The following is a 15,055-nucleotide window of genomic DNA, read 5'->3' as shown; positions in this document are numbered from 1 at the left end:
GTTCGGATGCTTGTTTTGAGCTTATTCTTTATTGCAACGTATGCTGTTGTTAATGACAGCTTAATGAATGCTGAGTTAATGACAGCTTCCAAAAGAAGGGAAGCGTAGCAGGGGGCGGCAGGAAGTTAGGTGGGCGGATGAGATTAAGAAGTTTGCAGGGACAGCATGGCCAAATCAGCACATGACCGGGGTAGTTGTAGAAGTACGGGAGAGGCCTTTGCCCTGCAATGGGCGTAACCAGGCTGCTGCTGTTGATGATGATGATGCTGATGCTGTTTGGGTTGCATGGGTGAACTCAATGAATGTATGCACTGTTCACTTCACTTTGCTGAGCGCTTGTAGCCTGTGCCTTACGGGGGCATGAGCCATTGCTTAAGGGGGTATGAGGCATTGCATTTTTGTCTGCTTACGGGGTATGAGCCATTGCATGCTTGCCTGCTTACGGGAGTATGAGTCATTGCTGATGACAATAGATGCGTAAGCAAAAACTTAAAGCGCAAACCCAGACGAGGACGTTGAAAGAAGACGGGAGACACACGAGCGCTAACTTGAAGCAATTTATTGAGAACGGCAAAGCGGAATATAAAGGAATATACGCAACCACAGCCAGCAAAACAATCATGACGGCGCAAGCTGTGTTATACCTTCGGAGATAGAGCAATCCACTGCTTGGACACACAGTCTTCCCCTGAACTATCAGTCGTATCTGCCTCGATAATTTCGCGCGTCAGTTGACGCCTGCTCCTCGTGACAATGGTGCATATTTGATAGATTTGCACGCAGCTCGATCTTCACACAGGGCTTTGGCCGGAACTGGGAACAACACTACGATTGTCACTAGATTCACACTTCCTACAGTGCACATCAAGGGACCCTCTGCACTTGTCCCTCACATTTCTATGATGTTCCCGGAGACGATCATTTACACACCTCCCGCATTGGCCTATATATGTCTTGCCACAAGAAATCGATATGCAGTACACGACCGATTCCGCACAGTTGATTAACTTGTCCTTGTGCTTCTCTTTGCACCCAAGCTTGTGAGAGGCGGCGTCGACTGGTCACTCCGCACAGTTCTTGACGCATGTCAGGAGCGGAAAAAAAAAAACTCGGATATTCGCCTTTTGCCCAATCTTTTAGTCGATGTACGGAATCAGAGTTGACGTCTGCTTCCCAGCAGAAGCCTGCAAGGAATCAAGTAGCTCTGCCCCGACGTCCGTTTTAGTATGATTTCAGCAACACTGACTAGTACATGAGTGGGGTATACCCTGAAGCAGTCAGCCGGAGGCTTTGTTCTTGGAGGCTGGCAGCCATAAGTTCTGGACAAGGCTTATGCAATGCGTTAGAAAGGAATAATTTTGCAGTGCCCCTCTTAACTATTTCATAATGAGCGGAGTTGTACGGGAGCAGTGGTTCATACTGCGAGTAAACCTGTTCGTCCTGAAATAAAATTCTAATGTCAGGGAATCTAATACTGTCATCTGATGACATCTCCTGTGTTATCATTAACGACGCTAAGCCTGCGCGTACGAAGGTTACTATGTTATTGGCTAGTGATTCAGCTAGTATTGCGCTTTAAGTTTATACTCATCTCTTATCAACACGCCCAAACATGCATATTACTTAGGTAGGTGCTTGTTTTGAGCTTGTTCTTTATTGAAACGTACACTGTTCTGTACGTTGTACGCGTGATTCCAATGAATCTATGCAGTGTTCGCTTCACTTTGCTGAGTGCTTGTAGCCTCTGCATTACGAGGGGGATGAGTCATTGCAGTTTTGCTTGCTTAGGGGTGTACGAGCCATTGCTGATAATTATAATTTTTGTTCACGGAAGGACACGAAAAATGCCGACTACCAAGAGGCTAACAGCTTCGCTGTAATACAGGTTGCTATCACATGGAAGAAACGATAAGGAGACACACAATACATAGCGGCACAATAATGAAGAGGTCTGATAATAAATCACAAGGAAAACAAAGAAAAGGAGGTTTGGAACATATTACCAGGAAGAATGGGCATTGCGACAGCCGCCTCACAGTGTGAAGAAAAATCTGGAATTGGCATTTTCTCTCCCGCTCTAGACTGGTCATTTGCAATCAGTATTCCGGACTTCTATTCCGTATTTTTGGCTGAATTTCTAGCTGTAGTCCTAGCCTTACGCAAACTAAATTTGTCAATATCGGCGGTGGTAATAATAACAGATTCTTTATCCTTATGTTCCTCGCTCACAGCAAATGGTGTCACTAACCTTTTACGTACATTTCATTTTCTAGTGCCTGCCCACATAAATTTAATTAGATTACTTTGGGTGCCTGGACATAAAGGATTAGTCATGAACGAAATGGCTGACAGTCTCGCGAGAGCGGCCCTCAGTGGCCCTGTATTATCATTACTTCCTACAATAGCTTACCTGACGACTACTAGATTCAGGAGATATACAATTACTCAAGACTTTCTGAACCCAGCTGTAGCTAATTTTTCAGAATATCGACACCTCCTATTCCCTTGGCCCAAAAATTCCTTTCACACCAGCAAAACTTAAGTCATCTTTACCCGATTACGTTGTCGAATACCAAAATTAAACTTCTATCGTCACAGGGCTGGTCTGGTGCCCTAGCTCCCCTCTGTGCCCAGTCTGTGGAGAAGATGAAACAATAGATCATTTTTTCATATTCTGCCGCCGTTTCACTTCTTTAAGAAAAAATCTAGAATCAAGATTTACACAGCTTGGTTTGAGCTTTTCAATTATAGATATCCTTTCTCTAGGAGCCTCCTCTCTTGGAAAGTGCCACCGGGATACTTGCTCAACCGTGGAGGATTTTATAATTGGTACAAAGAGATTGTCTTGAATTCTTAAACATTTTATTTTTGTTCATTTCCTCCAGTTAGCTTTACCAATTTTAGTTTTTAATAAAGATAGCCTAATTTCATCCAAATCGTGGCCAATTCTTCGACAGTGGGTGTGCGCCATCGCATAAGGAATACCATACCATACCATACCAAGAATGGAGGCATGCAGATAGTACAATGGCTAAATGCATTGAACTTGTATTGGCATAGAATTTCCTTTGTAATCTTAGCCATTCATTGAATGTTCGGGGCATAGGAGCCGCGCGTCATGACGAAGCGTGCATTGCTACGCCGGACACATCGTTTTACCATGCAGGTACAACACGTGTGCGCCAACGCCGTCGGGTGATGAAGTCATCACCGTCGTGTTAACGCCGGTGCGAGTATCGCCCGCCATGCTGCTCGGGCGCGTTGCCCTCTCGTTCTGACAGGACACAGTCGCTCGAGCGCAAGGCTCAGAATAGAGCTGAGGTGAGCTAGCGGCTGAGGCGCATTGATGTTAAGCATGAAATGATTTTAGCTCTCGTTGTCGGCGACCCTCAAGTGACACGTGAGGGCGCCGTTGTCAGATGGGAAGAGGACTTGGCACCCGGAGGTGCCGCGCCCCAGAGCGTTCGTGTACTCATCAACCCAGCATTATTCGGTACATTGACCCCGGCGCTCCCCCTCTACCCGGGCTCACTGGGCAGGGTGCTTTGGTTCGGGCCAACGGTCCATCCCGGACAAGGGGGCTGTTGCGGTGCAGCACAACTGAGTTACTGCACTCAACACACAAGCAGCAATGTCGGTCTTACAGGACGCAAGCCTGACTGACCCTCGGACTGGCTTGACACAAGAGAGGTCAAGGCATACAACCATGGAGACCACCAAAGCCATCCGCGGAGCAGCGTGACCACACGAGGGTGCGCCACGACCGGTTCCGGCTCTGGGTTCCACTGAGCCAAACAAAACCCCTTAGATCGACTGGCACACACGGCCGAGCCGAGCGACCTTAGGAGCATGCATCCTAACTTAATGGACAGCTATCCACCTGACTCATCAAAAATCACGGCAGGATGAGTCCACACTTCGAGAAACTTCTTGTCGCCCAAGCGATGCCGCTCCCCGGTGAGATGAAACCAGACCTCCTTCCGTGCTTTCGCAAGCACCTCGGAGAGGCCCGGCGCCCGCCCCCCGAAAACCGCATCACAGCGTGCCAACAAAGCTTGGTGTGAGCACTCGACCAGAAAAAGCACGAACTGGTTGATCGCCTTTTTAGGCAAAGCGTGCAAGAATCGAGCAGTCTGATATGGAACACCTGGGAGCTTAAAGAGACTAGCAATCCTTTGGAGAAGAGCTGCTGCAGGAAGCAAACATTGCGTAAAGATATGAACCGAATCCTCACGACCGCCACAAAAAGGACACGCTCCACGAGCCAGGATGGCTGTTGTTAGATACGGGACCTTTTTCTGAGCCTTCTTCGAGTTCACCAGACCACATCGAATCGCGTCACAGCTAATTAAGGAGCGCAGAAGCACATCTAGCACGTTCCCGAGGCGCGGCACGTGCAAACAAGCAGTTAATAGCTCCAGATGCGGCGCACGAGGTGGGCCTCGTGCGCCGCATCCGGAGCTATTCACTGCTTGACTCTTCCCGAAAGTGTAGCGAGAGCCTGGCACTGTTCCAGGTAACGTGGGTCCCGAGGCAAGACGGCTGTAATGCACCGTGAAGCCCTGGCAGCAATCCCCCCATCCGCCTTTGTGAAGGCAGTTGCAGACCGGGAAGGCAATACCGCAGACAAATAATCCCTCGGACAATTGGAGCCCAAGGAGTGACCCTCTGAGCCGAATGTGACGTACACTCGCACGGGCGCCTCCCATTGGCCGAAAATGACGACACCTGAGCGGGCTCGCCGATTGGCCGAAAATGACGTGACTTCGAGACACCGAAGGGGTTAAAAGCCAGAAACCGGGAGCAGCAAGAGAGCATTCCTTCATTCATCTCTTTCGAGCTTCTTACCACGTGCCGCAGCGTCCGAGTTGCTGCAGGCCCGTAATGACTTTATAACTGTTAATTTCTTGGTACTCTCACTGTAAATAATGTAAATAAACCTCCAGTTTTTCATCTCAAATTCCTCCTCAACCTCGGCCAACTCCCGCACCCAACGGCAAGGTCCAAAATCTGGGGGACAGCAATTGGGATTGCCCTCCAGATCCAACACTGTGAAGGGCCTGTAACTCAACGGTAGGCACTCTCGCTCCAGGCGGTATATGAACGTAGCTGGCCTAGCGTCGAGGAAACTGGCCGTAGTGAGCTTGCCCCTTGGCCTGTGGATGGACAGATCGTACCTTTAGCAATGCGGGGGAGACCTGGGGTGAGGTTACGCGAACAAAACGAGATCATCCGGGCAACCAGTCAAAACCTAAGGAAAGTGCAGTTTCTTGCCCCCGACCCTCTGTACAGGACCGCATTGCATACGCTAGTTACTGCCCAAGCAAGTTACAAAAAATATTGCTTCCGAATGCTTCCTAATGTTTGTTCACAATATCATTCAAGCTGTAACTCCTAGGACGCTGAAGTTTAATTTGTCATTTGCAATAGCGACGTTCAAAAGGCGGATACAGGGTGCCATACACTTGATGGACATCTTTTGGCGCTGAGACAGGGTTGCCTGTTCAACGCCTCACAGTTCCGCGGCGCGGGGTTTGCGTCGCCTCGAGAGATGGCGCCAAGCTGCGTGGCACCTCCTTCAGGCGCTTTGCTTCTACTCATGTATACATCTACTCTGGGTTACCGGAGAACTAGCAATCATTTATTAGTTGCCTATTTGTCACGGTGGCTTACCGTTGCCATAATAAGGGTTACGGTGGGCACGCACCCTAATAGATCTCAACATGGTGAAAGTGCACGAACGGGGACGGTGCCGCTTGCAGGAAGAGGGAGGTAAACTTTTAAAGCGAGCCTTGCTTCAAAACCTGTCCGGGGTTTGGCGCGGCTGCCTGGCTATATCGCTATAACGCTGGATATATTTGTGGATTTGTATATGCAGAAGTTAAATGAAAGTACCCGCGAACTGGCTTTACAGCCCTTGTATGCTGATCAAGTACGCACACCTGTTTTTCGTAACAAAAAAGAAAAAGAAAGGCTTGTTGCATAAAATTTGAACAAACAGTGTCGGCCCACAGGCATGTCTAAACTCGCCGATCTGTTAATAGAATGAGAAATCCAATTTAAAGGATTCGTTTATTCTTTTTTATTTAGCCAGTCACTATGGGCCACTGGGTGTGTGCCCGTTCTTGGCAGGTCCTCCAGAATTGATATGTCCCACTATGATTCACGCATAAAGCCTGAACATATATACCTCATAGACTCGTGTAAGGGCCGCACTTTTTTTTTCACAATTTTGACGAGGTGTGGCCTTTACACGGGACCGAACCTTCTGGTCAAAATGGTAGCGGCGCAGCCGGCGAATACAGCGCACCCCGGATCCCCGACTGTACCAGTTCTTCAGAGGCTAACGCCCAGCTCTCCCCATCTGGTAGGGTTATGCGGAAGTGAGCAGCGCGCGAAAATTCACCGATTCGCGCGCGCGCGGCGTCGGGGCACCGAACACCATTGCTTCTCCGATGTACATTTTTTTTCTCCAAATTTTGGGCTGCCAAGTTCGGGGTGCGGCCCTTAGACGGCTGCGGCCTTTACATGAGTTTATACGGTAATGCCAGCTCACAGTTATCTCTAAAGCATACCGATGCGTTAATAAAATGGTGAATTATATTTCACGGATTCATTGATTAACTTATTGTCTTTGATTTAGCCATTCTGTTTGTGCCAGTGTGTGTGTGCCCGTTCTGGCCAGCCCTACAGAAATGATCGCTTAACAAGACTTGTTGTTGGACTAGTTGTTATTACGATATAAATTAAACGAGCGCAAAAAGGACACGGACAATACTGAGCAGCACCAACGCTTGCGTTGTTCACTTTTGTCCGTGTCCTTAATGCGCTCTTTTTATTTCACTACAGAATGTCCCACTGCGGCACAAGAGGTACAGACACGCTAAATATGGGTTGGTACGTGTCGTACTGGGGGTCCTGTGCTTATACACACGTCATCACCATTCCTTCCTCGACACGCATCATACATCGCCTTCGACCTTGTGCCATCGCTTTGTGTGCGTCTCACACTGTGCATCCGCCTGAATTGAAGCTTGCGTTTCGGCATAGCTTGTGAACGATGCAGTGCGTAAACATAAATATTGACTGACAATAAAGTTGCGACCTTAGTGCTGGACAAACATAATCATTCCATGCAAGTACACGCTACATAGAATGCAAGTAAGCACAATTCCACGCATCACTATTACTTGTAAAGCATTTAATTAGCCGCTTACTGAAGCTTCGCTTCGCATTGATTCCAACATGTGCGTTGGATCTACATATTTTATTGGGACAGGAAATGGCACCAGGGCGCTCCCCGCAGGGACGCCTGGTGGAGCCCTAGACTTCACGAGCCACAGCCACCCGGCGCGCTCTCCTGACCAGGTCGAGCCGGTCCCGAGAGTCAACGCTGGACAGCACAGCCTCCCACTGTTGTGCGTTAGGGTGCGGGTGGAGCGGCATCGAGTTTGTTAGCTGGCACGCCCATGTGGCGTGGTAAAGAGTGGCCGGCGTCTTTCAATCGGGACAAGTGTGTGGAAGCTTGAAGGCTTTCAACGACAAACATGTGGCTTTACTCACTGGAAAGGGCGTGTAAGCGCGCTCTCACCTACGATTCCGTACTTGGACAGCGAACGCAGATGAAGGATGACGAGGCAGACGAAAAGGATGATTTTCTAAAACGTGCGTGGCGCCATAACACGCATGTCTCGTCCCCACGTTCCTGCACGTGTAGAAGCAATAGGCAAGCATGCGTGCGTTTGACACCCGCCGCCTCCTATTCTCGCAGGCCCGTGGCGAGAGCGGTCGGCGAAACGCCATCTGGCACTGACCGAGGGTCGCCATGGGCAACCACGTGATCGTGACGTCGCGAACCTTGCTGTGGACCCTGCTGACGGTGGCCACCTCGCTGTCCATGCTGGCGGCCGTCATTACGCCCACCTGGCTGGTGGGCGCCCCCAAGCGGCCGCTCATCCGGGGACGACTCTCCGGCGCCACCATGCGGCCGCCGCAACTCTACAGGCCCTCCATCGGTGCGTGCGTATAGATCCGGCCTTGTGGCCTTACAGAGGCATACAGACAGGCAGACAGACAGACAGACAGACAGGCAGACAGACAGACAGACAGACAGACAGACAGACAGACAGACAGACAGACAGACAGACAGACAGACAGACAGACAGACAGACAGACAGACAGACAGACAGACAGACAGACAGACAGAGATATGGCTGGCGCGCCTACTCACCTTCGTGATATCCCTTTATACTATACATGCGTGTGTGTGTGTAATGATGATATTCATGAAATAGATAATCACAGATTTAGTTTAACAGTTAAAAATTCAGTGGCGATTTAGTGCCAAGTGCGAGAGAATTGCGCTAGCATTACTTCGCACCTCCTTGAGGTCCCGGATCTTGATTTAAACCTCGTTCACCACATTGCAGAGTGTTGTTCAGGAAGTCACCCGACACGCGCCCTGCCTCTTGGAGGAGCGAAATGACATACATACATACATACATACATACATACATACATACATACATACATACATACATACATACATACATACATACATACATACATACAAAATCATGCCATAAGAAGCCAACAAACTGACACCAAGGACAACACAGGGGAGATTACTTGTACTTACTAATTGAATTAAAGAAATGATGAATTGATGCGAATGAAAATGAATGAAAAAATGGCCAGGCTTAGCTTGGTTAAGCCAAGAATGCGTTGCATATTGCGCAATCATTTTTTTTGAGGGCGAGGTATTGCTTGGCGGCACTCGATTTTCTCGGCAATACTTAGTTATACTTGGATTTACTCGGTAATACTTGGTTTAGCTATTTTAATTCTTGGTCATTCTGTGTGCAAGTACCAGTAGTGAGGCGAGAAGTGCTGTAGCGGCTATATACGTGGTTGCCGGTGAAGCTAATGCAGAATGTACAAACGCAGCTCCAGCACCGGCGTCACTCATAGCGCAGCGCCCCTAGCGGGAGGAGCGGGAGTCAGGTGGTGGCTGCGGCGGCGCGCGACCGCGCCAATTGGGGCCCAGCTTTTCCTCCGTGACGTCACTCGCCGGCGCAGCGCCCCTAGCGGAAGGAGCGGGAGTCTGGTGGTGGCTGCGGCCGCGCGCGACCGCGCGAGTTGGGGCCCAGCTTTTCCTCCGGCTGTCGTGACGTCACGTCACGTGGTTGCGCTAAAGGTCAATGGTGGCTGCCCGGCCGCGCCCAAGGGCTGAACTGAGTGATTGCAGTATGCAACGCATCAAAAACCACTGGCCGCAGGTGGTGAAGGATCCCACGTCTTTGCATTACGCGTGCGATGCTCTTACCAGTTGAGCTACCGCGGCACCGTTTTCCCATCCACTTCTAGGATGTATGTTTTTCTACTAGAACTAATCCTGGGCGTATATATATTGCCACGTAGCCTGCATTCAAGTGCCACACAGATCGCTTTGGACACCGCAAGCGTTGCAACAAAGCGAAACGCCACCAGCGTCCATCACGACCCGCGGAGTGCGCCTGCCTGCCAGCCTGCGTGCGTGCGCACGAGCTCCCACCGAGGAGCTTCCCTACGAATGGGAAACGACCGCGTGTGGTTTCATCAAGGGAGGCCGCAAGTGGCTTTCGAGGACGAAAGTGCTTGGCACGCGAGAGGGAGCCACTCGACCATCCAGTGGTTCCTGCTCTGCGTCGCCTGACTTCTCGATTACGCTTGACGCTACCAGCTGAATTATTAAATACACCCCTTTACAGCACATACACACACACACACAGATATATATATATATATATATATATATATATATATATATATATATATATATATATATATATATATATATATATATATATATATATATATATATATACATACATCTTCAGGTTTTATGAAGGAAGTTATTTTTTGTGTGTTACGCAGAATGAATGCGCGCATGCTTGGTCAGCATAGAAGACTTACTTTGTTATAATCTTTGTGTACATGTTTAACCAGACTTCACACGTTCACTTTTAGAGCGCAGCTCTTTTAGGCGCCCGTTCCTGCGTTGAGCGTCGGCCTGCCTCGGCGGCGGCGTTATGACTCCTCGTAGCCTAGCTAACAAGCACAGGCGACAGACAAAAGGGAACGTGGAGCGCAGCGGTAGACGAAAGAAGAGCACACTAAGAGGAAAGTGGAGGAGGAGGCTACGGGGAGAGCATGCGGAAAGTGGAGAAGGAGCGGAGGGAAAACGGCCTGCTCATGTGCCGAGTTGTCGGCGGCCACGGAATCCGCCGCCGCGTGGTCGATCTCATCTGCACTTCCGAGGGGGGACCAGGTTGGCGTGAAGTGGGGGGAGGGCTACGCTTGCCAGCTGCGGAGGTCAGTCTGCAGTACCAAGGTGTGTGATGAGTATCACTGCTCCTGCAAGGGACGATGGCGAGCGGCTACGAGTAAGGCTCGATGTGACGAACCCTTGGATGTTGTCGCCGCTGACACTGGTGGCACGACTTCCCCGCGCGGAAGGGCCGCTCTCGTCGTCGGTGGAACGAAAATGTGAGAAGGAAAGCGTAGTTCTGCGCAAGACGGGCTGTGCGGCGACGATGGCTACGATATGGCGCCAGAGTAGCCCGCGTCGTCTGTATGGAAGCAAAGCGCGCTGGTCACAGCGTTCTCTAATATGAACCTATATAAGCATAATATTGTTACGAAGAGTTGCGAGGAAATGGTTTTATTTACAGGCGATGGACGATGATCGTAGCGTGATCGCAGCGCAGCTCGGCCTCCCAAACTCCTCGTCCTCTTCGTCTTCCCTCTTCTTGCCGCGCCTTTCGTATCCGTTACACTTCCCCGCAAACAGACGAAGCCCGTGGGGCGAGTCAGGATGGACAAGCAGGGTAGAAAGGCTTCAGGCGAGCAATATGAGTCAGCTGAGTTCTGCTTGATGACCGACCATTGCACAGGAGGCGAGCTATGACGTAAGTGAGTTCGCTCAGGCTGTCCACGACTACAAAGGGGCCTGAATATTGTGACAAGAACTTTTAGCACAATCTGCGCTTGCGTTGCGGTGTCCAAAGAAGGACCAAGTCACCTTTCTCCAACGATACTTGTACGTGACGGTCGTCGTATCGCTCTTTCGAACGACTTTGCGAGGCCAGAGTACGAAGACGAGCTATTCGACGGGCTTCTTCGGCGACACACAAAGTCTTCGATACAGAATCGTCACTGTGCAGTACGAAGGGTAAGAAAGTGTCGAGAGGGCTTCGCGGTAACCTTGCATACAAAAGATAAAATGGGCTATAGTTCGTGGTTTCGTGTTTCGCCGTGTTGTATGCGTAAGTGATGAAGGGGAGCACGTCGTCCCAGTTCTTATGATTGGAGGAGACGTACATGGCAAGCATGTTGGTCAGCGTTCTGTTCGTCCTTTCAACGAGGCCATTGGTCTGTGGATGATACGGCGTGGAATGACGGAACTGTGAAGTGCACAAACGAAGTAACCCTTCAATGGCATCAGCAGTGAACTGGTGACCACGGTCGCTGATGATGACACGTGGTGGGCCATGACGAAGGACCACGGAACGCAGCAGGAAGACCGCCACGCAAGCAGTGGTAGAAGGCGGTATGGCTGCAGTTTCTGCATACCGTGTAAGATGGTCTACGCAGACAATTATCCAACGGTTCTTGTTGTTAGATAACGGGAATGGACCCAAAAGGTCAATGCTTACTTGCTCGAACGGCGTACTGGGCGGTGTCAATGGCTGAAGAGGACCCGGGGCTGCGGTGGTCGGTCGCTTGTGACGTTGGCACGTTTCACAACTAGCGACATAGCGCTTGGTTGTTTCGTACATCTTGGGCCAGTAAAAGCGCTCCTGCGTGCGATGCAGCGTTCGTACGAAGCCGAAATGGCCGGATGTCACATCGTCATGCATGGCGCGTAGAACGTCGGAGCGGAGACTCTCGGGGACAACAAGCAGAAAACGCGCTCCATGCCCGGAGTAATTAGTTTTGTAGAGCAATTTATCACGGACAGTAAAGCGACCGCTGCCTATAGAAGTACGGGCGGCGACAAAAAGCGGATCGAGGGTAACATCATTCCGTTGTTCTCGCTGAAAGTCTGCCGCGTCAGGGAACGTAGAAGTAACAACAGCGAGACAGTCGTCAAAATTCTCTGCATCGCAGTCGGTAGTCGCAATAGGAATCCGAGAGACACAGTCTGCGTCAGCGTGACGACGGCCACTCTTGTGCGACACCACAAAGTCGTATTCCTGGAGGCGCAGCGCCCAACGTGCGAGACGACCAGAGGGATCACGCAAACCGATCAGCCAGCATAAAGAATGGTGATCGGTGATAATCTTGAATGGTCTACCGTAAAGATAACACCGAAACTTTTGTATGGCGAAAACGGCTGCCAGGCATTCCTGTTCCGTAACCGTATAATTGCGTTCAGATTTGCTCAGGCAACGGCTGGCATATGCGACAACATGTTCTGCGCCACTGTGACGTTGTACAAGCACCGCTCCTATCCCGATTCCACTCGCATCAGTGTGAACTTCAGTCGGGCAAGATGGGTCGAAGTGACGCAAGAGGGGTGCTGACGTTAGCATAAACTTCAGTTGAGAGAATGATGCGTCACACTCTGGTGTCCAATTGAAGGATGCATTTTGTCGCAAAATACTTGTCAACGGGTGAACGATGTCGGCAAACCGGGGAACAAAGCGACGAAAATACGAAAATAGGCCAATGAATGAGCGGAGTTCTCGTGCTGACTGCGGTGGCTTGAAGGAGCTCACCGCTTCAATCTTACGAGGATCGGGTCTGACGCCATCCTTGTCGACTAAGTGTCCCAGGACCAGTGTTTGACGTTCGCCGAACCGACACTTTTTTGAGTTTAGAACCAGTCCAGCTTTCTCAATGCAGTCGAGAACGAGGCTGAGGCGTTCGTTATGTTCTTCAAACGTGCGGCCAAGGATTACAACATCATCGAGGTAACACATGCATATCTCCCACTTTAGACCACGTAGTACTGTGTCCATGAATCTTTCAAAGGTGGCAGGAGCATTGCAAAGGCCAAAAGGCATAACATTAAATTCGAATAGGCCATCTGGAGTCACGAAAGCGGTCTTTTCCTTGTCGGCAGGGTCCATAGGTATTTGCAAATACCCCGATCGCAAATCAAGTGTTGAGAAGTAAGAAGCAGCGTGCAAGCAATCAATGACGTCATCGATTCGGGGTAGTGGATATACATCCTTCTTCGTCACTGCGTTTAGATGTCTGTAGTCCACGCAGATTCTCCAGGAGCCATCTTTATTTCGGACCAGGATTACTGGGGCTGCCCATGGACTACACGACTCTTGAACGACACCTTTGTTCATCATCTCCTTGACTTGTTCTGCAATAACTTTGCGTTCGGATGATGACACTCGGTAGGGCTTCCGGCGGGTGGGGTGTGCTGAGCCGGTATCTATTCTGTGACGAGCGCGGGACGACGGTAAATGAAGAGGTGCATCTCCATGCGTGAAGTCGAATGCTGCCTCATGCCTGGCAAGGACCTGTACCAGTGCTTGCCGTTCCGATGTACCGAGAGCCTCGCTGATCATGCCGAGCATTAGCTCTTCAGAATGGCGATTATCGCAAGGAGAGCAAGCTGTAGAGACGTCCGTAGTTAGTGCCGCTATTGAGCTACACGCGGCTTTATCGAAGAGAGCGATTTTCATACCGCGAGGAAGGACAACCGGCGTGGTGGAACAGTTCAGCGCCCACAATGTGGCGACTCCTTTCGTCATGCACACGACAGAGTAGGGCACAAGTATATCTTTTTTAGCACAGTTTATGCGGAGAGGCCTAACTGCAAGGTCAACACAATCAGCATCAACAGTAGTTGCAGAAACACGAACGGGCGTCAGGCACCACGATGGTGCAATCGCTTCATCTAGAAACTGAGTGTGTCTGTGTCCCTGTCTTCACCACCCGACCTTTGTTCGGAATGTGTTGATATAAATAACTTGTTCAGTGATATTTCGCCACAACCACAGTCCACGGAAGCGCCGCACTGTTCAAGAAAATCTATCCCAAGGATAACATCGTGCGAACAACGAGAAAGAACAAGGAATTCCGACACAAACACTTTCCCAGCCAACAAAACACTCGCAGCACAAACACCAAGGGGATGAAGCCACTCGCTGCCTACTCCACGACAGCTAATACCGTCGTTCCAAGAAAACATAACTTTGTGGCCTAGACGGTTTTTGAAAGCGAGGCTCATCACAGACACAGTCGCCCCAGTATCAACTAACGCCGTGGTCGGTATTCCGTCAATCGAGACATTCACTTTGTTTTTGAGCATCACAACAGGCAGAGGCATTTCTGGCAAAGACCGTCCGGCGACCACACCTCCATTGGCCGCGGATGCTAGTTTCCCGGCGGCGGTGAGGAAGAACGGCGCCGAGGAGACGGAGAGCGGCGGGGACGGTTATTTGGTGGCGTCAAACTGCGCTCAGATGCTGGCGAATCGCTGCGTCTGGGCTCGTGTGAGAAGTGGTCCATTGTAAGGAAATCGATCGTCCGCAAGTCATATGAAGTACGGGTTCTGGGTGACGAGAACATCGGTGGTGTCCTACGTGATTGACGGCCTTGGCGACAATACCGAGCTATATGGCCTGTGGAACCGCAGTTGTAGCACACGGGAGGGTCGCGGTTCACAGCGTCTTCCTCGAAACGAATGGTAGGCGGCTGCGGGCGGCGAGAAAGTTCGTTGTCATGCTGCTTGCTGAAATCCGTTGTATCTTTCATAAGTCACGTCGTGGTAGTAGGGTCGGTGCTGTTCTTGTCGCGGCCTGACAGAAGTCAGAGGGCCTCGGGGGTAAAAACGCGGCTGCTCTCGTTGTGGCCGAGCGTCATAAGCAGGGCCTCTGTCGTAGAGACGTGGCTGCTGTCGAGGCGCGAGTTCATAATCCTCAGTGCCCCTTGACGCAGGATACGGAGAGAAGGATGCCACGTTTGGCTCAATATCTGGTGGTAGGCGGAAGCTATGAGTGCCTGGATGTGTCACTTGCGCGTGCAGGCTGAGCTCTTCCCGAACTATTTG

At 50.5% G+C, this 15,055-nt stretch overlaps 1 protein-coding gene across 1 annotated transcript in view; it reads left to right on the top strand.

The window, feature by feature from the left end:
* The window catches only part of LOC126529975 (LHFPL tetraspan subfamily member 2a protein), a 200,160-nt gene that overhangs the window by 147,771 nt on the left and 37,334 nt on the right, over positions 1-15,055 (top strand). Inside the window, exon 2 of the mRNA XM_050177441.3 lies at positions 7,772-8,015. Coding sequence (XP_050033398.2) covers positions 7,826-8,015 — 190 coding nt within the window. The 5' untranslated portion in view covers positions 7,772-7,825. The remainder of the gene's footprint in view (positions 1-7,771; positions 8,016-15,055) is intronic.

The sequence above is a fragment of the Dermacentor andersoni genome, chromosome 5 (assembly GCF_023375885.2).
Source record: "Dermacentor andersoni chromosome 5, qqDerAnde1_hic_scaffold, whole genome shotgun sequence".
NCBI lineage: Eukaryota > Metazoa > Arthropoda > Arachnida > Ixodida > Ixodidae > Dermacentor > Dermacentor andersoni.
The sequence above is the reverse complement of the archived record's forward strand: the minus strand, read 5'-3'. Positions and strand labels throughout refer to the sequence as shown.